The 23,495-nt window shown below is 40.8% G+C and overlaps 2 protein-coding genes across 4 annotated transcripts in view; one reads left to right on the forward strand and one right to left on the reverse strand.

Moving 5' to 3' along the window:
• Window positions 1–23,495, forward strand: part of CA10 (carbonic anhydrase 10) — a 335,728-nt gene that overhangs the window by 310,098 nt on the left and 2,135 nt on the right. For both annotated transcript variants that reach the window (XM_074970904.1, XM_074970905.1), the window contains exons 6-9: window positions 7,244–7,339; window positions 9,954–10,026; window positions 19,514–19,668; window positions 22,878–23,052. In XM_074970904.1, coding sequence (XP_074827005.1) covers window positions 7,244–7,339; window positions 9,954–10,026; window positions 19,514–19,668; window positions 22,878–23,052 — 499 coding nt within the window. The remainder of the gene's footprint in view (window positions 1–7,243; window positions 7,340–9,953; window positions 10,027–19,513; window positions 19,669–22,877; window positions 23,053–23,495) is intronic.
• Window positions 1–23,495, reverse strand: part of LOC141998222 (myb/SANT-like DNA-binding domain-containing protein 7) — a 121,250-nt gene that overhangs the window by 13,767 nt on the left and 83,988 nt on the right. The window contains exon 1 of one of the 2 annotated variants that reach the window (XM_074970907.1): window positions 438–472. The exons of the other annotated variant lie outside the window; for it this stretch is intronic. The gene's annotated coding sequence lies outside the window, so the exon portion shown is untranslated. Of the gene's footprint in view, window positions 1–437; window positions 473–23,495 lie in introns of those variants that run through there. 2 annotated transcript variants of the gene reach the window in all.

Below are 23,495 nucleotides of genomic sequence, written 5' to 3' on the forward strand. Positions count from 1 at the left end.
ATCGACTATGCAATTCTTTAATTTATCCCCCATTTTATAATTAATACTTATATGTATTAATCATATCTCCAATCCCAAAGTACTGTACGAATATAAAACATACCATCTAAGGATAAATATCTTTAACAGAAAAAAACAACAAACTAATAAGCCACCTATAGGACAACCTACAAAGCTGTAAGTCCATAACACAGAGAGTTACCACAGATAATACAGTCACCTTAAATACCTCATCTCATTCTTTCTGGAAAAGTCCAAGAGTATTGATAGGCCTTCCAGGGTGCCCTAAAGCTTAAAAAAATCTGGGCTCTTTTGGACCAGTGGGGAAAAGGATCCCTCCCCAAACAGAAACCACTACCCTGCCAGAACTCTCCCCAAGGATTTCCACTGGTTACAGCTGCAGCAGTAACAATCTATGAGATAATCAATATCCAAACCTTTTATATGTGATGTGATCTAGCAGGGCAGTGTCTCCAGGAGCTCCTGGCTGAATCCTTTTGAGATGCTCATTTCAACTGCTGATTTTTTTGCTGCTATGGAAACCTTTTTGAGCACTAAGACAAAACTATAAAAAGGCACGGGAGGGGCAGCTGGATCAAGAGGACAGCCAAGATAGTGGAGCCATGCAAACAGAAAGCACATACAAGAAGTTACCTTAAATCCAACTACAATGCTGGATAGTGGGAGCCTGCCTACCCTGGGAATTTGGCTTGATTCCAGCCATTAGTGGCCAGCCACATGTATGCAAACAAACTCCTGCTATTGAGAGAGTAAACTGAAAATTGCACTGGTGGATCTTGCCCCTACTTGAAATCAAGGCAAGCTGCACTGGTACAAACTGTGCTTTATAGCAGTTTATACGAGAAGTTTGCACTGGTACAGCTACACTGGTGGATGAGATTGGTTCAAATCCCAGCCTAGACAACATCTCTGTTTCAGAACTCAAAGTATCTCTGCAATGCCTCCTCAGACTGAGTAACTGAAAGGCGCAGACTAGAGTATTTCAGAACCAGCTAGCAGCCCCAGAACAAAGAAAGCAGCAGCATCTGATTCAGCTCAGACTACACACCCTCATCTGCAGCTGTGGGAAACCAGTTGTTTACTTAGAGGATAAAACTGAAGATTCTTGAAAATAGAAGCTGAGGACTCTGTACTCTGAGGACTCTGGGTCTCCCTGAATCAGATTAACAAGCACTTTGCTCCTTCAAAAAAAAAACTCAGAGACAGTTTAATGCTCTGTGTTAAATTCTGTAGGTATTTTCCTTAAAGGCAAAACCTGCAAAATTAATGCACACTCATTCACTGTCTCTCTCTCACACCCACACACACCCCATTTCTTTAAGCAATTTTTATGCTTCTGCATATTTGGGGAATAGTTTTCAAAAACTAATTCCTCAACCAGTTTAGTAGTCTGTAGGTAAATACCCAGTTATTGGAGACAAGCACATTTGGGGATCTTCAGCATAAAGCTTTTTTTTTTTTAAACAAAAAAAACATTTGTAATACAATGAACTTCTTGTGCTGGAATTAAATTGAAGTAGCTGCAATCCCCCATCTGCTCAGTTGATTTAGAGTAGTTGGCTTGTCATTATAAATGGAGTTTAAATCTAGTTGCCTTGAAAAATTAAGCCAATCTGGTTATTAAAACGTTTGATGTAGTCAGTTAATATCATGAGAACCAAGATCTGTGTGTCCACTCAATACCAGTCCCATGGGAGTTTTGCCACTGTACACAATGGGAGCAGAATCAGGGCTATCTAGCAACGCATTTTAACTAAATTGCTTATCAGCTTGATTTTGATGGAGGAAATTGCTTGTTTGGAGATTGTATTTGGTGTACATTACCAATATGACTATTCAGCAATTACTAACAAATTGATTCTTGTTGTTAATTAGCATGTTATGAACAAAGGGAATAAAATGAATGCTTTAGAAGGTTTTAATTTTTATTATATACAGTGCTGTTTGGCAGGTCAGACTCCTCCAAAGGGACTTTTTGATTAACAGGTAGTTGGAAGGATTTGTTGATATGCAAATTACTTGTTTATAGAATTTGAGTTCCGGGGGGAGAGGGGAAAAGAGAAGGAGAGTTGATACTATCTGAATTTTTAACTGTTTTGATGTATTGGTGGCAGGGTTGCTGCAGCAGCCAGAGTTGGTCCCAAGATACGAAAGAGACAGGGTGAGTGAAGTAATGTCTGCTCTTGGACCAACTTCAGTTGTTGAGAGAGATAAGCTTTTAAACTTCACAAACAAGTGGAGCTCAAAAGCTTGTCTCTCTCACCAACAGAAGCTGGTCCAATAAAAGATATTACCTTACCCACCTTGTCTCTCCCTCGATTTATTAGGTAATTTTTTCTTTTTGGCCGCATGACTAATCATGGTACCATAATGATACTAAAGCCTAAATCATTCCCACTATGGCCTCTCACTGTGTCCATTATTTTACCTCATTGGAAAGGTGGATTAATCAAGACCCTAATTAGCAGAGCTGGTTAGAAAAAAATTGTATCTCTGTTTTTACTGTAGAAAAAGGAACATTTTTCGGCAACAATTTTCACAGAAAGAATTTCCCATTTTTCAACCAGCTCTTCTTAGTAAAAACAGCTCATTCCACACTATGGTAGTTAGCAAGGTTGGAAGTTGGGCCTCAACCTATGTTGCGGGGGGGTTTTTTAAACATACTATTTGGGACTAGCCCTGGAGCAATTTGAACAGTTGGGAAAGGAGGGATATAGTCTGTGTGTGCAGGGCTATAGAAACAGGGAGCTGGGAACAGGCACCAATTGGAAGCACTGGTACAGGTGAGGGGGTTTCAACCAAATAGTACAAATAGGATGACCAGATGTCCTGATGCTAGGGGCTTTGTCTTATATAGGCAGTTATGCACCCCACCCCACCCCGAAAAAAGTGTCCCAATTTTTCACACTTGCTGTCTGGTCACCCTAAGTACAAATGTTCCTCTGGATCAGAGTGTGTTACAGGAAAGAGAGATTAATTATGGGACAGTGGATAAATTAACTAGTCAGCCAATTTCCCATCAGGTCAAGCCTGTTAATTCACCCACGCATAGATGCCCACTAATCACCTGCAATTTGAGCTCAGACATTTGGCATGGATTGTAGAGCCCCATTCCAGCATTATGATTTCCCTTCACTCCACCTATTAGTCTTGATCCTACAAACTCTGTCTCTGGAATGGGGACTGGGTGTTTTCTCACTGTTTCTGCATGTTGTCCTCAATGGGGATTCCCACTTATAAGAGACCGACTTCATCTTTCTTTTTTGTCTTTACTTTACTCAGTCCGGCCAGTCTTGTACTCACAGTTTGGTTCATTAGATTAACAAAAGCTGACCTAGGTAACTCAGGGACTTACTAGATGAGAAAATCCCATCTAAAGCATATTTCATGACCTATTTCCTCACAAATTCACTGACCAGCTTGGGCTGCTGGAGTGAATGCTAGTAAATAAAATCAGAACATAGGCTGCTGAGCTTAAGAGTGTCAACAAGGGCACAGTCCCCATGGCTAAGATGTTCTAAAAATTCAGTCACATCACAAGCTGATGACTAATAAGCCTGGAACCTCTGGTTGCAGTTTAGTGAAAACTCCCATTAATTCTTTACAAGACCTTTAGATGACATGCCACAATAGGATAGTTAATGCTTCCTCCAACTCTGCTGGCTCTCAAAGCTCAGAATATGACTTCGTGGCTTACTCTGACATTTTTTCTTCCTGCTTCCAGGTTGTTTGTTTGTGTCTTGCTTAAAAATTTCCTACCATGCCAGTTGTAGGAAGGTCAACTGATAATTCACAATCCAGCAGAGGAGAAAAATAGTAAAAAATTAATACATTGTCAACCATTTTGACCCTCACACTCAGGTTTTTTTGTTTTGTTTTGGGTAGTTAAATGAGAGTTATAAAAGATAAAGCTGTATGCCAAGGGTCCAGGTCTGCTCAACATACTAAAGCAAACAGGGAATTTATAACCTCATCCAATATCCTTGAGGCTGAGAACTATGCCTTTATTGAACATGTATGTAGGGGTTGGGTGTTTTACTTTTTGTGAATCAGGGCAGCAAGCTCAGGCATTTGCACATAACATGCCAGATGCATTTTGCGGTCAAGGCACCTTATAGGAAAAAGTAGTATCTGAATACTCCCAAAGTTTATAAGGCATCATTTATTCCTCTCAAGTTATGAATAATGAGGCAGTAACCATGTAGGTTATGCTTGATTTAGAAACGTATGCCATAACTTTGATTGCTGCTGGCTCACATATTAATGGACATACATATTTTGGTGGTAAACAAAGGCCTTAACATTATTATTTTTAATAAATACATCGCAAAAAAGTCAGGTAACTCTTGCTACACCAATCTTTGCTACTATATTCTTGCACAACTGGGGCACTAAGCATTCTATCTGTCATAGGGACAGAGTCATTGTGGTTATTAAGCCCCATTTTAGCAAGATTTTTCTCCATGAACATGATCATCTCATGTGGGGAAAGCCTTCTATGGTGCAGCTTCTTTGCTGGCTATAGAAGACTTTAGCCATTTGGAGGGTAAAAGAGAACCTTTGGTCTGATATTGATCTGATATTGTGAGCTAAGCAGAACATAAACTTTGTGAGTTCAAGAAGTATGAATGGAACAAAACTTTTCAAAGTTTCTTTAAATTCAAAATTCCAAGTTTAATTGTGCCAACATTATTTGATATTAATATACAGAAGTCAGTTTGTGTTCTCATTTCAGCTGGTGTAACTCCTTTGACTTCATAGAATATCAGGGTTGGAAGGGACCTCAGGAAGCCATCTAGTCCGACCCCCTGCTGAAAGCAGGACCAATCCCCAACTAAATCATCCCAGCCAGGGCTTTGTCAAGCCTGACCTTAAAAACCTTGAAGGAAGGAGAGTCCACCACCTCCATAGGTAACCCATTCCAGTGTTTCACCACCCTCCTAGTGAAAAATTTTTTCCTAATATCCAACCTAAACCTCCCCCCACTGCAGCTTGAGACCATTACTCCTTGTTCTGTCATCAGCTACCACTGAGAACAGTCTAGATCCATCCTCTTTGGAACCCCCTTTCAGGTAGTTGAAAGCAGCTATCAAATCCCCCCTCATTCTTCTCTTCTGCAGACTAAATAACCCCAGTTCCTTCAGCCTCTCCTCATAAGACATGTGCTCCAGCCCCCTAATCATTTTTGTTGCCCTTTCCAATTTTTCCACATCCTTCTTGTAGTGTGGGGCCCAAAACTGGACACACTACTCCAGATGAGTACACCAATGCCGAATAGAGGGGAATGATCACGTCCCTCGACCTGCTGGCAATGCTCCTACTTATACATCCCAAAATGCCGTTAGCCTTCTTGGCAACAAGGGCACACAGTTGACTCATATCCACCTTCTTGTCCACTGTAATCCCCAGGTCCTTTTCTGCAGAACTGCTGCTTAGCCAGTCGATCCCCAGCCTGTAGCAGTGCATGGGATTCTTCCTTCCTAAGTGCAGGACTCTGCACTTGTCCTTGTTGAACCACATCAGATTTCTTTTGGCCCAATCGTCTAATTTGTCTAGGACCGTCTGTATCCTATCTCTACCCTCCAGCGTATCTACCACTTCTCCCAGTTTAGTGTCATCTGCAAACTTGCTGAGGGTGCAATCCACACCATCCTCCAGATCATTAATGGCTCCAGTGGAGTCACTCTGGATTTTCACCAGTGTAACAGCACAATGTAACAGTTTTTTTAAATTTTAAATCTGAGTTTAAATCAGAATTCCCAAGTTCAGGAAATATTGTCTATTTTCTGTGCTGATCTTAGGTCCAAGTATTCAGATATTCTGAATTCAGATACTAAAATGTAAATCATAAGCTCAGTCCTTTTCTACCTGCCCATGTGGTGTGTAGCTATATGAATCTACTACCCAAAGTTCCTACTTTAAGTCAGCAGTGGCCACTATGATAGTCTGAGCTATAGAAGTGCTGTGGAGAATGCTTCATGACCAGATGTCGGGGGAGGATCATTTCTCCCAGTCGCTGGTGAGCTCCCCCTTCATAAATCCCATTTTCTATGGATTTGCAAAAGGGACAGAGATTTAGACCTTAATGACATGTGACCATTTTCTAAAATCTATTATTATTATATAACATACATGATGCTCTGTACCTGGCATAATATCACACCAATTAGCACACAGTGAATCACTGTAAGTTGAGTCAGGGTCGTAAAAATGCTTTTTTATGCCATGAAGGGATTTTCTTTTTTTTTTTTCTTCCTTTGTTTGTTATTGCCAGTGGATTTTTTTTTCTCCCATTAAATTAAGTTTAAATCATGATGACCCTCTGAGGGTCTGGAGTTTAAATTCCAAATGCCAGGCTGCTGGGCTTTTAAAAATGCTGGAACAGTGGCACTAATTTTTCAGTCTTGGTTGCCTAAAGCGAGGCATCTCAGTAAGTTGCCCGATTGTCAGAGATGCTGAATACCCACAGTTCCCTCTGACTACTTTGGGAGTAAAGGGCATTCATCACCCCTGAGAAATCAGGCTATTTATTACTATTATTTATATTGCAGTAGTATCCAAAGGCCCCAATCAGATTTGAGCCCCTTGTACTGTGTGACATACAGGAAGAGAAACAATCCCTGCTCCAAGGACCTGACCACCTAAAACACAGATTTTAAATTAAGACAAGATGCAGCCAAGTTGATGCAACAAACAAGCAGGAGGAACCAGGGAAGACGAGCGTTAATGACAGGTGCTTAACTCCGGGCAACCAGTTTGGAAAATTTTGGCCAATGACATTAGTCTCTTGAATTTTAAACAGCTACAAAGCGCAACAACGTTTTCTGTCTTACATGTTTGTGAAAATATTTCAACCCCTGACAGCTCTGAGTTTGAGCTGCTGCTGAAGAGTACATATTACTTGATGCCTATGGCAACTGTTGTTGCAGCAGGGAAATTATGCCAACCCCTGCAGTGCACTTCATATGTGGTAAATTCACTTAACAGCAATTTAGAAGACGACACCCTGGTGCTGTGCCAGTTTGAGCCAGATGGTCACGGAGATTATTAAAATCATGCATGTTGCAAAAACCTCTGAAAAATTGCACTGTTAGAAAGTTTACTAGCATGGTGGGGATCCTAATAAAAACAATCAGGATATATGTCAAAATAGTATTTACAGACAAATTCACGGTATGACTCTCCACTGTTTAATCATAATTTCCCCCCCTGCGTCTTTTAGGTTCAACTAATCCACTATAACCATGAGTTGTATACAAATGTCACAGAGGCTGCAAAGAGTCCCAATGGCTTGGTGGTAGTTTCTATATTTATGAAAGTAAGTATTTAAATTTCATAAATATTATCTAATGTTTAAATTACTGAGATTTTGCCATGAACAGAATTTTAGAATTAGCACTAGTCACCATCGTTTGTATTGTGTCAGCGCCTGTTGCTTCAGTCAGAAGTCAAGAGACCCCATTGTGCTATGCACTGTACACTCATAATGAAAGAGACTGTCCCTGCTCCACAGAGCCTGAAGTCTAATAGGGAAACACACCGTGTGGGGGGAAAACAGTTTGATAGGGAGGACAAGGCACAGTGAAACAAACATATTTGATACAATAAACGGCAGCTATTGCAGTTTATAGTTTCACATTAAAATGCTCAGGGAAGTTATTAATTCTGCAGATTTGAGGGTCTGAAAAGATGCAAAAGTGAACATATAATTAAAATTAACCCTTTTCTTGTTGGGGGTGAGGAGTGGGGAGAGAGAACAATTGCATTTTAGAGGAGTGGTGACTGGTTATAAATCAAGAAATGAGTTTCCCTACCAATGTCATTTAAAACACCTTAGATTATCACAACTGAAAGAATGTTGAAAATCTAGTTGTCTTTTACTTTTTTTGCATTTCACACAGGTAGAAGAACATACGATTATTATCTATTAGCCTTCATACCAGACATGCCCTCTACACTCCTCTACATCTAATGTTAATACTCAGAGCTCAGAATTTATTCAAACACTTTAGAATCCTCCTCTCCTCTTATTACCTCCTTGCGGCAATACATGTGTTATACCATTGTGTATCCTCCACCTTGCCTTACTAAGTGTTTATTGCAAAACATTAGCTCCTCCTATGAGGGGAACAATGCTCTGATTTACTATGCACCTCAAAGTATCTAGCCCATGTTCACAGAAATTATATAGAGTCAGTCTTTAAAAAAAAGAAAAAAGAAAAGAAAAATCCCTTTTAGTATACTCTGATCTAAATTTATAAGGATCAAACTTACTGTCAAAACACCAACCTCATAATTAAAATATCTATTTCACCAGTTATCTTGGAAAGTTGGGCCTCCTTGCTGCCTTTTGTACAGCTCTAATATTTGAGGTATTTGTCAGAAAGATCTTCAGGTTATCTTTTTCCTCCCTGATATACTGTACTGTGAGGCCAGTGAGTTAACTGTAGTTTGTGCAAAGGGGTAGAATTGAAGCATCTCCTGGATACTGCCCACAATTTTCAGTTCTGTGTGAATAATTTCATCATTCCTGTGTACTACTTTAGTTGCACTCCTAATGTAATGAGTAACCTGAAGTGTAGAACCTGATTTGTTGTTTCCCTTCACACAGATACTTGGGTCTTTGCCTTCCATATATAGTGACAGTGCATGTTTTGTTTGGAATGTCTGAGTCAGTGTAAATCATTCCCTGAAATAATTGTGCATCAAAATAGACAAAGTGTTCGATGGCCACTGAACAGAACTGTTCCCTACTGCCAAATATTTCAGTAGGTGTAAATGTTGAGGGGTAAAAAATATTTCCAAAGAAAAGCACTGAATGCACCAGATCCTGTTCCATATACCACTTGATCAGGCATGCCCTGGCCACCTCCTGATATTGGGGGATGAGCCGATTCGGGGGAGAATCCCCTGCTTGTTCTATGGGGAGGAGAAAAACAAACAAACAATCTGGGGAAACAACTACAAGGATTTCAGAGGTTTCCTGTTCCTCAAATGGTGAGGATTCAGAACAGAACCTTCCCAATGCTTGGGGGCAGTTTGGAGGTGGGATTCTGGTTCAGACCCATAATGGCTATATTACACATTTTATGACATTTCCAAGCTTCACAATAAAAGAGTTTTGAAACCTGCATGTGTCACAGCAGCATCCATCCAAATTGCTAAGAAACGTACTGTAACTCAGACAGGACAGGCCAGCAGGGAGAATTGATTAGAGTGCCAGGAGGCCAGGTACAGAACCTCAACCAAGCTACATAAATGTGTTGTATAAACAGGACTTTAGAGGGCATGTACTAAGTGACAACAACACTTGTTAGCTCTGCCACTCACAGTGCAATAAAATATCCTAGGATGAATAGCAAAACTAAAATGCTAATACATGTAATATTCTGCATACAACCTTCCACAGTATGCAGTTCGCTCAGTCAGACTTCTCTTGCAGCCTGCATAGCCTGGTGCTGGGAATCTCACAGATAACATACAATTCTAAATAAAGATAAAAAGTTACAAGAAATAGAGACAACAGAGAGAGGAGGAGACCTGAAATAGGAGATACAGGAGATGTCACGTGATATGATATTGAATATTCTATGATAGAATACCAAGTAGAGTGCTAATCACATATAAATCCACCCAACTCAATTATGCTGAGATCTAGACCCTATTTCACATTTTTATCCATGTGTTTATTTTTCCTTCTATTTTCCATTGAATTTATTTTTAGCTGCAAACTTTCTGACCACTTCTGTTAGAGACATATCCATGTATAGTTCATTATGCCTCTCCCTGCAAAAGTCCTGCAAAGCAATGACATAGCTATCTTTTTTTCCATACTTTTCTCTCTCTCTACACACACACACACACAAGCTATATTTTCCTGAAAGGTGAGGCTTGTGGTAACAAAGTTTGTGACATTCATTTTTCTCCCTTAGGTGTCTGAATCATCAAATCCATTTCTAAATCGCATGCTAAACAGAGACACCATAACAAGAATAACGTATAAAAGTAAGTTTCTTTTTATTCACCATGACTGTCAGCTGCATGTAGGTAATGTACAAGTATATATTTAGTGAACCACAGGATGTGAGGGACATCTCGTAGTGGACTAAAGCTATAAGGTTTGTATTGCCAGTTATCATTTGATAAATTTGGGGACATAACAAAATCAGAAGAACCTAGTAGAGCTATCAGTCCATATAGTATGAATTTGGAAGTTCAAAGCATATGTTGTGTTTGAAAGAGCAATAAATTAAACTAAATTCTACAAATATACATATACTGTTCTTACATGGGGGAAATGCATTTGTGTTAAAAATGAAAGTTACATGCGGAACAGTGTGGATTATATCAAATCAGAACATATTTTAATTCACAAAATATTACCTAGTTCCTTGTTTCATGATCATGTATTTTAACATGCAAGTGGGTATTTCCCATATTATTCAATATTAAGCAATGGTTCCTTTTTATTAATTGCATTTAAAAAGATGCTATTTCTACTGAATTGCTACTGCATATAATGGTAGTAGTCTGAAGATGTCATGAAGATAAGTATTGTACATTTGCTGTATGTGGAATGCATTTAAGTGAGAATGTTAGTAATTCCATACCAATGAATGGAAAGCTAAAGCTTAAATGTCAGCTAACAATGAAGGTAACTTTAAGGCAGGAAAAATATAAAGGTCTTGATTGAGCAAATTAAATGTCTTCTCTTTGGAAATCCTAGCCCCATTTTGCTTTTAAAAACTGGGAAAGTATGTAGTTCAGTGGTTAGCTAGGGGAGTGGCTATCAGGACTCTTCTGTTCTATTCCCAGTTCCGTGGCCTTGGGCAAGTTACTTAAGGTATCTGTGCCTCAGCTTACCCATCTATAAAACTGAGTTTACCACCATAAACCTCACAAGGGGTTAAGGTTAATTTTAAACCTTAAAGTCTTGCAAACCTCATTTGCTTTGAACTGAGCCTGAAACTCCAAGGCACTCTGAAAGATCCATTAAACCTTGACAAGTTTCATATTCGTAACAAAACTTGCCTGATCTCAGGTTTGTCTGTGAAAGGCTTGGAGAATTTCTTCTAAATACATATTTACTATATGCATGCTCCCCTATTACGGGACGGATCATGCCCTCCTATGGAAACCCGCTTTTTCCCTCCCCTGCAGTGGTTACAACATTAAGAGGAAAAGATTAATATATTAAGTTTCAGAAAGGGACCATTATGATCATCTAATCCAGTGGTGGGCAACCTGCGGCCCATCAGAGTAATCTGCTGGCGGGCTGCAAAACAGTTTGTTTACACTGACCATCCCCAGGCACGGCCGCCCGCAGCTCCCAGTGGCCACGGTTCACCTTTCCCGGCAAATAGGAGCTGTCCCTGTGGCACACACTGCTTCCCGCAGCTCCTATCAGCTGGGAACGGCAAACCGCGGCCACTATGAGCTGTGGGCAACCGCGCCTGTGGATGGTCAATGTAAACAAATTGTCTTGCAGCCCACCAGCGGATTGCCCTGATGGGCTGCAGGTTGCCCACCACTGATCTAATCTGACCTCCTGCATAGCACAGGCCATAGAATTTCAACCAGTAATTCCTACATCTTAAAATAGTGTATATATTTTAGAACGACATCTAGTCTTGATGTAAAGACTTCAAGTCCTGGAGAATCCACCATATCCCTAGGTAAATTGCTCCAATAGTTAATTACACGCTATTAAAAATGTGCAACTTATTTCTTCTCCCCATATAGGTACTTATGAAAAGGGGGAGAAGAAATTAAAGAGACAAACTTTTCCCTCAGATCTTTCCCTCACTGGGTAGGGTTTTCTCCCCACCCTTAGAGAAGTAGTAGGGGGTTGGGCCAAGTTTGTAGATGGTCTGCTTTCCTTCCCCCAAATATCCTGGCAGACAGCATAGCTTCATGGTAGCTAAAATGCTAGGGTTTCTCTCACCAGCCACTGCCCCTAGAATATTCTGAAGGGATGAATCACAGCACAGTAGTTAGTTAAGGCATTAACTTTTCTGAGGATTCCCTGTGGAGCGATAGGGAAGAGATATGTGTTCCCCTTGCTGATTCTCCAAATCCTCAAGTATGGATTCCTGGGCCAGCAAAGTACTCTTCAGGGGCCAGACAGACATCTGGCCTATGCCACAGAGGAAGCTCTTCCTCCTCTATCCCCCGCAAACACTCCCCTCTCCCCAAAAATCTATGGGAGGGAAGCTGCTTCTGTCTAGAGTGTAGATACCATGTTCTTTAACCTTTCAGTGATTATTTTTCCTTTTCTCTGAAAACAAACTATGAAATCTGTTCCAATCACACTGAATTTAGGTCATGAGATGAGCCATGAATTTAGGTATTAAGGTGAAAATGCAATATGTAGGTAGTTTTAGATATCATAGTCAAATGTTACTGGACCCGTTTTACAATTTTAACTATGGTTATCATTGACCCGCATAGCTGTTAAAATCAAGCCCTAAATAGATACAGTGCACAATGTGCTGCTGCAGTACACTGAGCTTACTTTCTGCAGTAACAAGTATTGATTAGAAGTGTTTTTAGTGCAAATTGGGAATGTGAAAAAGTCACTGAAAGTAATTCTGCAGTTGCCGTGCTTGACGGATTATAGTGTCATTGCTGAAAAAATGAAATTACTTCATATATTACAAGGATTTCTATTCTGCATTTAACAGCTGGGATTTTTTTAACTTGTGCTTTAGGGATCCACAGTGAATACTCGGTGTACTCTTAACAAAATGGCCAGTCCCAATTACTTCAGTGAGAGCCTGGCCAGAGTGACAAGTATAGATTGGGTCCAAAGTCAGGCACAGTAAGTAGGGCAGTTCAAGCAATGATTAAAAATGTAGTAAAAGATGTTTAGTCTGTTACATAATAAGCCCAAAGGCAAAATGTATCAAAAGGGGAATTTGAAATGTAAGAAAATATTAATGGTTAAAATGGACGTAACTTACCCCCCCTTGGAATTCCAAAGTGGATTTTAAATGCCTGTTTTAGTCTTCTTCCAGTGGCTCAGCACCAAAAATTGGATCTGAGCAGGTTGAAATGACTGTTCTTTTAAATAGACTTAGTCAGGAACTATATGAATATCTCTAAAGAAAAATTGCTTTAATATTCATGTTTAAAGTAGGGCAGCTGAGGGGCTGAAGGTGGTTTACTTTTATTTTAAAACAGCAGTATTGGTTTTTAAAACTGAGATATGCCACGCTAGTTTACGCTTTTGCTGGCAGAAGAGCCCACACTTCACTTAATGTTGGATAAAACCAGCACTTTAGCTTCCAAGGAACCTGTGCAAAAATTTGGGCTTCATGTGCTGCACCAGAATTACTGCCAAGAAGCCATCTGAAAGGGAAAAGCTGTTGAATTTTGGGCTTACTTCCTTAAATTTAATGCTTAACACTTAACTGCCTCTCAGGGGAACATATGAATAAGTATCCCAATCTTAGATTCGGCCAAGAGAATTTTTGGCCAAATTTATGGACAGAGTCTCAAATTTCAGAGGCTTCCGTTTTTGGATGCCCAACTGTAGACACCAAGGACCTGACTATCAGAAGTGCTGAGCTCTCAAAGCTCCAGGCATAAGCAGTGGGAGCTATGGATGCGCGGCATCTCTGAAAATCAGGTCCTCGGTGTCTAAAGACGGGCATCCAACATTAGAGGCCACTTTTCTCAATCTGGGCAGAAGTAATTTGTCCAAGGCAACAGGTGGAGACACTCAGAGCTAGAATTAAAACTTGGGACCACTTAGTTTCCTATCCTCTTCCTATCCTAATCTCTAGACCGTGCCTTTCTCCTGTTGGATTATTGTTTTTGTACTTGGTTTTACCTCAGCACGGGGAGCTGGACTAGATGACCTCTCAAAGTCCCTTCCAGCCCGACATTTCTAGATTCCATATTAGGAACCTGGAAGATCCAATGTGATAGAGTAGTTTTTAAACACTGTATTCTCTGTAAAATATCACTATGTATTTGAACCCTAACTATCCAGACTCAAAAGCCCAGACTTGCTCCCATTGAAGTCAATGGGAGTTTGCCACTGACAGCACTGGGATTAGGTTCTACCATTTTAGCATGTTGCATTTTTAATTTCGTAAAGGAAAGTACGTAGCTTAAATAGTTTCTTAAAGAGGGCTAATTTTGTTGTGTGTGGTTCTTGCTATGAAGCAGGGGGGATTAGGAAAATTAACAAATGCAGAGAAAAGAATGAGAATTTCAACATCCGTAAAGAAAATTGTCAGAGTCAAGACCTTTATGTAAATTAATGTGAAAGCTAATGAAATGTAATTTGTGTAGAGAAAAGTTCATGAGTTCAGAAATTGTCCTGAGGCATAAGCAGCTCAAGATAAACAGAATGTGAGTTGCAGATAGGAATGATGCTTAGATTTTATCAAAGTCTGAAAACAGTTATTAAAGAAGGATATTGACAAAGGATGCAGAGAAGCCTCACCCAGAATAACTTTGAACATTATGAAGTATATACCTTCAATAGAAGTCATATATTTTAAAACACATCACATGAAAGGGTGGCAGTCTATTACTATTGAAAACGCAAGATTTCTGTGACATATCTACTAGAAAAAAACTTGACTAAGATATGGAAAAATGGGAGTGGTGGGAAGAGAGAGTGGTGGTTCAAGGCTTTTCTCAGGCCACATTCCTAGGGGAGTCTGCATATTTTCAGTATGAGTTTGGACCAAATAAGGACTCAGTTCAATATTTGCTTTTATTGGGCTACAATATTTTCTTCCACCTCTTCATTACCCTTTTCATCCCTTTCCTGGGGCACATTAAGATGGAAAGAGAAACTCTACCTCTTCTGTCATTCCCATGAATTGCTATTTAGGGGGTTCTGTAATATGCACTGTTCACTTTCTTGCCATAAATGTGCTCCAGCTGAAAACAGATGTAGTGGACGCGGTTCATCCCAGGTGTGGCTCCATTGCTCAGTTTCAAGTGGAAAAAATAGACCACAACTTAAACATAATTCAACCAAAGCATCAATGTGGGCAAATAGCTCTCAGATGAACTGAATACTGGTCAGCCCCAAAGAATCAGATTATAGCTTGCGGGACCCTGAGACTCAAACAAGCTAATATGGGGCCTGATCCAGAGGCCAGTAAAGTCAGTGGGAGTCTTTCCATTGACTTCAATCAGCTTTGCATCAGCCTCAAACTCCAAGGTTTTTTTCCCCCTCTGGGCCCCACAGCCTGGTAGATAGCTCACTTCTAACCCCGTTTACATGAATTCAGGGTGCCACCCAGGTCAGGCTTCATCTGTGCTGGAGTGTTTAAGCTCTTACTTTCACTCTGTATAGAAACTCTGTGTTCCTACCCACCTTTGTGCCTGGTTTTTGATGGTCTAAACCCAACCCTCACATGCTCAGTTGGTTGCTCCTGCTAATCTCAGCCTTGTGACTTCCACTTAAAGCTCTGTCGTTTATTTCTTGGATGGGATACACAGAGCATTGTTATTTTATAACTGCAGTTCAAATCTGTGGCGTTATTTGTAACTCAGATGGTACTTACTGAGTGCATTACATCACAGTAAGCAAATAGATCTAAGAGTGGGAGAGCGGCACACCAGGAAATACATTACAAATGATTTAGGGACTAAATGGTGTTTGACTCCTGCATAGGTACACAAGGGAGGCAGAAAGCCCAAGGATCCCCTGTTCCCCATTCAGAGGTATATCACAAAGGGAGTCCTCGCATTCAGGGAATGCAGTGACTCTACAGTTACTTCTACCATATGCCAAGGGGGCCAGGTCTAGTCCCTACAATTCTACACCAGAGATGGGAGTAACTGCTGCACTCTCCCCAAGGGTATTGCATCATCAGCCAGGCTCTTCTTGTGTTCCCAGAGGTTCTGCCAGAACCACATGGTTTCTTGGACTTCACACTAGAGTGGGGGTGCGCCACAACAGCTCTGTTATATGCCTCAGTCCTGCCCTAGATCATGACGACTGTTGTCTGAGGGGACTGAACAGGGCCACTTATGCAGGTTAAAAATCCGCATTAAGAATAATAGGCTAAATTCACCATTGGCATTAAACAGGGGCAATTCCACTGAAACAAGCAGAGTTTCCTGCATTTATACCGGCAATGGAGTTGACTGCATGTCTTCCCCATTTGATACCTGGCTGTGTTGCTTCTAGCCTGATTCTCATAATGCCCACCTATAGCAGAGTAGGTAAAATAAAAAAGATGTGACCCAAAAATAAGCCATAAATTACTAATATCCCAGATCTTCACTAATTTTTTAGGCTGGCTCCTGGTAGAGACTTCAGGGCAAATTCTGCTCTCGTTTAAACCGTTGCAAACCCATTGAAGTTAATGTGGAGGTCAATAAGAGAATTTGGCCCTTGGCGTTTGAAACGATCTATTGTTACTGATTCCATGCCATTTAGAATGAACTACACCAGTCTCCCTGGTTTATAGATAATTAGAAGGATGTTCATGTGGGGGAAAGAGGTGTGTAATGACTCCTACAAAACAATCATGGGCATGAAAAAATGCAGTCCATGCTCACTAATTCCAGCAAAATTATTGCTACACTGCTAAATATTTTTACTAATCGGGCTTAGTGTATTCAGTCCTCTCTAGCTGTTAAAATTTAACACCATTCCAGCTCAGTAATGCAACAGCAACGGGTTAGCACTTTCATCTGGAACATTTTTTGGCTTGGAAACACATTCAGAATCCCAGGCCTTAGGCCAATGGAGGCTGAACATGTTAACAAAGGCGATAGACTCAGTCACCTAGGTGAGAGTAATAGTGTGTTCCACTCTATTAGTAGACCCCACAGTTGATATATAGAACTGCATTCATATTGACTGCAAGTACAAAAAGGGGTGGGACTTCAGATTTCTCACAGCCAAGAAAGTACAGTGTGGAGACATCTTTCCTGAAATAAAGAAGATTAAGTCTGAACAGATTTTAAAATAGATATCAGGCCTGATCTTGTGTAACCCACTGGTGAATGTGTCCAGTCTCTACCCAGTCACTGGTGTTTATGAATTATATAGTCCCAGCTAGGGAGACTTCACTGTTTAGTTCATACTGTAGCAACTCATGCATTTAGCTCCCTAAATCCCCAGTGTGTTGCTCAAGATAGCAGCCATCACATTTGCATTCCCTGGGCACTCCAACTATCTACTGCCTGAGACAGGAGTTTGTGATGCAAAAGGGTCTTTTTTCCCCCCTCACACACAACATAGAACAGGTATTTTGCATGAGTAAGCCTTATCCTTTAGCAGCAATCTCTCAAATGGAGATGAAATATCACATTTTTTAAGTGCTTGCATGCTTCCTTGATCATTGCAACTTTTCTGCTTTCTTTTTGGAAGGTAGGAGAGGGAAATAGAGGAGGAAGGAGTGGAGGTTCTTTGTTAATTGTGCAATACCATGAATGTTGTTCAAGGACATTTTATGAAAAAATTGTTGTAAATGAGGATATTGAAACAATAGGTACAGATTTTATTATACTAGTGACACAAAGTAGAGCATAAATAAAGTAAGTTGATATACTTCACGAGTGACACCTGGAGAAATGTGGCTTATATGACACACACATACTGCAACTGAATCAAAGACTCAAGTCATTTACTTCCATTGAATCTTCACATGCTTGACCACACTTTCATGACTATTTCTGCTGCTGTCAAAGAAAAGAGTAACAGGTGAAATGAAGTAACTGCCTGACCTGTCAGCTGTTTAAGATGAAGCTGTCTACACCGAACACTTTGGCTAATAAAAGCTAAAATTTAGCATGAATTTCATAACTTTCTTAAAAGTGAACACAAAAATATATTTACAATTTCAAGAACTCTTTCCCTCCCCTTTTTCTTTTTTCAATAGCTTGTCTAAAAGATGTATTGATTGTAAATTAATTGCTCATTAACATGCTGTTTTTAATTCTAGTTAAGTTTACAATAAATGTTGTATGGGAAACTTCATATAAACTCAGTGGAAAGTCATGACCGTTCTGATATAGATTAGAAGTGATAGACTAGAGACCTCAGTCTAAAGCACATGATCAGAAATCTTGCCCTGGTGTACACTGGGGGCGGGGGGGAGGGGGGGGGTTGATCTAAGTTATGTAACTTCAGCTACGTAAATAACGTCGCTGAAGTTGACATACTTAGACCTACAGTGAGTCAACTACTGCCGTTTCCCCGTCGACTCTGCCTGCGCCTCTTGCGGCTGTGGAGTCCAGGAGTCAACGGGAGAGCGCTCGGGGGTCAATTTATCGCGTCTAGACTAGACACAATAAATTGATCCCCACTGAATCAATCGCTGATCCGGGGGGTAGTGTAGACATACCCTTATCATTTGGTTTCCACTGCATTTGCTCCCCATTAATGTCAATGTGAGGTCCTTTCATTTACTGAAAGGAGAAGAAATGTACTTAATCTGCAGCATGGCAGCACACCTTCCTTGCCCACATAGTATTTGCTTTACTCATGAACCATACCAAACACACTACATGCAATTGAAAGCAGCCACTGAGATTTCACCATTACTTCATCTTACCAGCCCAGCTTCCTCAGTGATGCATCATATTGGTAGAGGAGACAGCTGACAAGTTTAAATGTAAAGTACCCCAGCATAACAACTAGTAAGGAACTGTTGGAGTCTGAAATGCTGCAGAGAATCCTGGAGAATCAGAGTTACAGCTTTGAAAGACTTGCAGAAAGCACTGTAGGGTCAGTGTTATGTAACAGCAATAAATACATACAATATAGCAGGGGCTGAGCAGGTTTGAGGACTCCTAAAAGTTTTATCCATTTCTAATCATATGCTATCACATGTCCACACTCTGCAGTCATCTACAAAGGGACACCTCATTAATACCACAGAGGATATGAAAAAAGTCGGAAGGCCAGTAAGTTTCTTTACAGCATATTTTCTCACCTCTGACTTGAGCATTCCGAGTTTATACTGCATCCACTCCCAGTGTGCTCATTAAAGGACAGCAGGCTTCACTGAGCAGCTTTATCATCATACATTAACCTTAACAAGGCGGAACAATCTTTTCTCTCAAACAAGGGTAATTAAGCTTTAATGCTCTTGGTGTTCCCATGGTTTTGTTGAGCAAAAATTGTTCATCTCTCCAAAAATATGGAGAGTCGGCATTCTCCAAAGGCTGCTGCATCCAAATCAATAAATACAACTTCAACCAGCTTTAAACCCAAATACCTAAAATAGGGCCAAATTCTCACTGCAAACGCTTGTGCTAAACTCCCACTGAAGTCAACAGACGCTGTGAGCAAGCACCTAAGGGCAAAGTTACTATATTAAAATCATAATATCTGTTTATGTCCATGTGTTGAACAATCAATTCGTACAGAGCACAAGGTATATTTGTTTGACTTTCTAGTTCAGTAAAACTAAGGTTGAGATTCTAGAGTAAAAGGCATGTGCAACAAAGTTTGTCGTGTGAAAATATTGCTTGATCTAGATCATTTTTCCCCTTTATTCTCTAGATGATGCATACTTACTGCAGGGACTTAATATTGAGGAACTTTATCCCGAGACCTCTAGTTTCATTACATATGATGGGTCCATGACCATTCCACCCTGCTATGAAACAGCAAGTTGGATAATAATGAACAAACCTGTCTACATAACAAGGATGCAGGTAAACTAAAACGAACATAATGGACCTAGTAAATGTCATCAGAAGAATACATATTTTAAAATGTATATCTTTGTAGCATCATATTTGAAATTACGTTTCTCTCTGGTTTAGTGCGATACTGTATCTTAAACTATGTTTGTTTTGTAATTTCTGCACAAGGAGGTGCTAGAATAACTAAAAAATACGCAAGTGCAGAAACATAATTGGGGCCCTCCTACACTAGGTCAGAAAAGACTAAGAACATTAGAAGAGTAAGGCTTGTGGTCTGATGAGGGATTGTGGCAGCCAGTTTATGTAGTAGGACTTGAGCTAGGACAAAGAGCCTTTGGGGAAGGCTCCAGTCTACATTTTCTGGCACAGAAGAAGGTGGCCGGATTGATGCCAGCATGTGTGTCAAAAATATGGAAGATAGGCCTTTGGTTCCGGAGTGACATATTGAGGGCTACTGTTAAGTAGCAGCAGCATAGAGCAAGCAGTAGGAGCTAGATTCATTCCATTATGTAGGCCAGCTGGGGACCACATTGGTGGAAAATCTTGGCAGCACAGTTCAGTTGCTTTCAACCCCCACTGAGTGCGCCACAAACAGCAGATCTTCAAGTGTGGGTGCCTGGGAAATGGGGGGTCAAAGGGTGGCACCCTCTGGCAGCAGGCCGCAGCACTATCAGTGCACCTGCATCACTTTCCTTTCTCAGCGTAACCCAAGAGCTCCACTTCAGGCTCCCTTGCTTAAATAATATCCCTCCTTGGGACTGGTTTGTTACCAAAGCATAGTTCCAATAGTCTGTAACAGAAGTCCCAAAACATAGTCCATATCATCCCCAGTCCACATTGTCCTTAAAACCCCATTCTTCTTAGCAGGAAAACCACCAACGCCACCCCCAGCCTCTCTGCTTGGAGTGCATCCTCATCATATTCTGGTGTCTTCCACCACACCTAGGCTCCTTGTTGGTCCCTTTGCCAGGACAGCCACCCCAGCCTTTTCAACTCGAGTGCAACCCCTCTCTTCCCAGCGGGAACCCCCACAGCCTCTCTGCTGGGAGGTCATCCTGGCCAGAGGAGCATCTCTCACTTCCCCAGCCCTCTCACTGATCCCCTGGGCCCAGCTCTCTGGTGATGTAAGTGGTTAAGCATTTATGTTGCACCCCTGCCTTCAGACCTCTCTGGCTTAGGAGACAGCAGGCACCTCCCTCTGCTCCCTCCTCCTCACTTTTGCCTTCCAGTCCCGGCTCTCTGGCTTGGAGAGGTCAGCTGGCGAACCCCATTTGCTGCTCTCCTGCCTTCAGTCTCTTCCCCCGGCTGCAGGAAACACCTGGCTCTGGCAGCTCTCACCTGTGCCTTTTCCTGACTCTCACTCAGACAGCTCTGATTCACTGGGTCTCCCTCTATCAGATTCTGCCTGGTCCTTTCTATCCCCCAGGTACTGCCCTGCCCTCTTAATTGGCCAAATGGGAGCCTATTTTGGCAAAGCACTGAACCTATTTAATTTACTGGGGCCAACCACTGTGTGACAGGTGGCAGTGTCAGCCAGGGGATTCACTGATTCACCTCATCCCCAGTGTATCCTCCATTAGTGAGAATCCTAAGAGCCCTAAGCAGATCTTAGGGCTGTTTTCTCACCTGGTAGAATCCTCAAGAACTATTAGAAACACAGACTGTCCTCCCCCAGAGTACAGCAGCTCCAGCTAACACATCAGAAGTTATCTAGTCCAAGGAATGAAATAAAGGATGAGAAATCAGGGCTCAGAAATCACATTGGGGCTTCAAATCGTGTCATCTTTGCCAATAAGATGCTACCGAAAGCATGCAATGTATTTTAACTGCATTGTATTAATTCTGTCCAACTGTGCATGGGTTTGGGGAATACAATTTGTTGTTTCATTCTAAATGGGTAGAGTAATTTAGGGGAGGCAGTTGAGAGAAAATGGGTACATATCATAGATACTAAACTTCCCAATGAATGTGCATATTTTCTACAAGAAATATTTTTGTTACGTTATTACAACAATAATGAAAATTGTTTAGTAGAAAATGAAGATCAGAATGTTTCTATAGCGTACACTGGTACTCAAAGGACATCATCTCACGGTAGCTGCTTCTTGTCAGGCTTTACTGGTTAGATGCATACTACACTATTAATACTGCAAATTGATTTACTGTAATACATACTAATTATACAGTATACTCAGACTTGAGAACTGATGCAAGGCGGAAGATTTCCCTTGAAGTCATTAGCACTTCTACAACATGCAAAACACACCTACCAGTGTAGTTCTCTACAAAACTCTCCAAGCTCATTAGATTCCCCCACTTTCCCACAACTCTAACTAATGAGGTAGCCACCAGGAGGAAATGGTAATGAATAAATGCCCTTTAACCTTTAGATTGCCACTTCAAAAGTCATCGTTAGATGGATAGCTGTTTGGTCGTTTGCAATCCAGCTGCTAGTGGACATTTGCCCACCCTACAAATACCACCTACAAAATTGGCAACTTTGTTAGTCATCATGATAGGTAAAGACTGTCCCATAAAGGAGTCCCAGGTCAAGGCCAAAGCTCATTAGGAGGGCAATGTAGGGAAGATTGCACTGGTGTTGACCAAGGTAGATCTTTCAGTGAATGAAGAAGATTTCACTCTCCAAGACTGTCAAGTCCCATGCCTTCCAGAAGCACTAACTTCTTTAAAAATACAGATGTGGTGCCAATCAGGCTCTGCATTCAGATTTCTGTGGCATAACCAGTACTTGGGTACTTTCACCCAGAGCTGTCTTCTCAATAGCAAGCCAGAGTAGTTACCATAACACCTTTGGGCAATTTTCTCTCATCATTCACCAAATTCCCTTTCTCTGCACCTGCTGCCACTATCTAGTACTATGGATTCCATTTACTTCCTGGTCAGCCACAGCTCCCTCATGCCATTTCCATTTATTCTGCACAAAACTGGAGGCTCTCTTTACAATGGGGCTTAGAGAAACAGGATCATGACCACAAAGGAAATGGTTTTGTCTTTACTTAAGGTATCCCAGTTGCCCATGGGTCTAAAAATATGTTTAGTATAGACTGAATCTCTGTCAACCCACCCCAAATTCCAAATCACAAAAATATTGTTAGTATACTTTGCATATAATGATTAATCTAAATAGCCTTCAATATTGTTTACTTAACTTAGAGTGAAGAATAATACTACAGGTCCTTGTTTTGTGTTTTGTACAGATGCATTCTTTACGACTGCTAAGCCAGAATCAGCCATCACAGATATTTCTGAGCATGAGTGACAACTTCAGACCAGTCCAGCCTCTCAACAATCGATGTATCCGAACTAATATCAATTTTAGTTTACAGGGTAAAGATTGTCCAAACAACAGAGCACAGAAACTACAGTATAGAGGTAGGTTTTACATGAGGCACTCTCCAGAACAAAAAGAAAAGGCGTACTTGTGGCATCTTAGAGACTAACCAATTTATTTGAGCATAAGCTTTCATGAGCTACAGCTCACTTCATCGGATGCACGAAAGCTTATGCTCAGATAAATTGGTGTCTCTAAGGTGCCACAAGTACGCCTTTTCTTTTTGCGAATACAGACTAACACGGCTGCTACTCTGAAACCTCTCCAGAACAATAATCTCTACACCTAGGTAGAGCTCCTTTCCTCGGAGGATCCTTGTTTGATTTACATAATGTTGTTTTAGGAGCAGTGTACGATGGGACATATCAAAGTGAATCGATATATAAATAGGTGGGATAGGATCTGAATGTAAGTGTCAGATTTCAGCTATCAAGTTTAGAATATCTGAAATCTGAGAAGTTTTACAATGATACACACCATCATA

The sequence above is a fragment of the Natator depressus genome, chromosome 14 (genome assembly GCF_965152275.1).
Source record: "Natator depressus isolate rNatDep1 chromosome 14, rNatDep2.hap1, whole genome shotgun sequence".
Taxonomy (NCBI): domain Eukaryota; kingdom Metazoa; phylum Chordata; order Testudines; family Cheloniidae; genus Natator; species Natator depressus.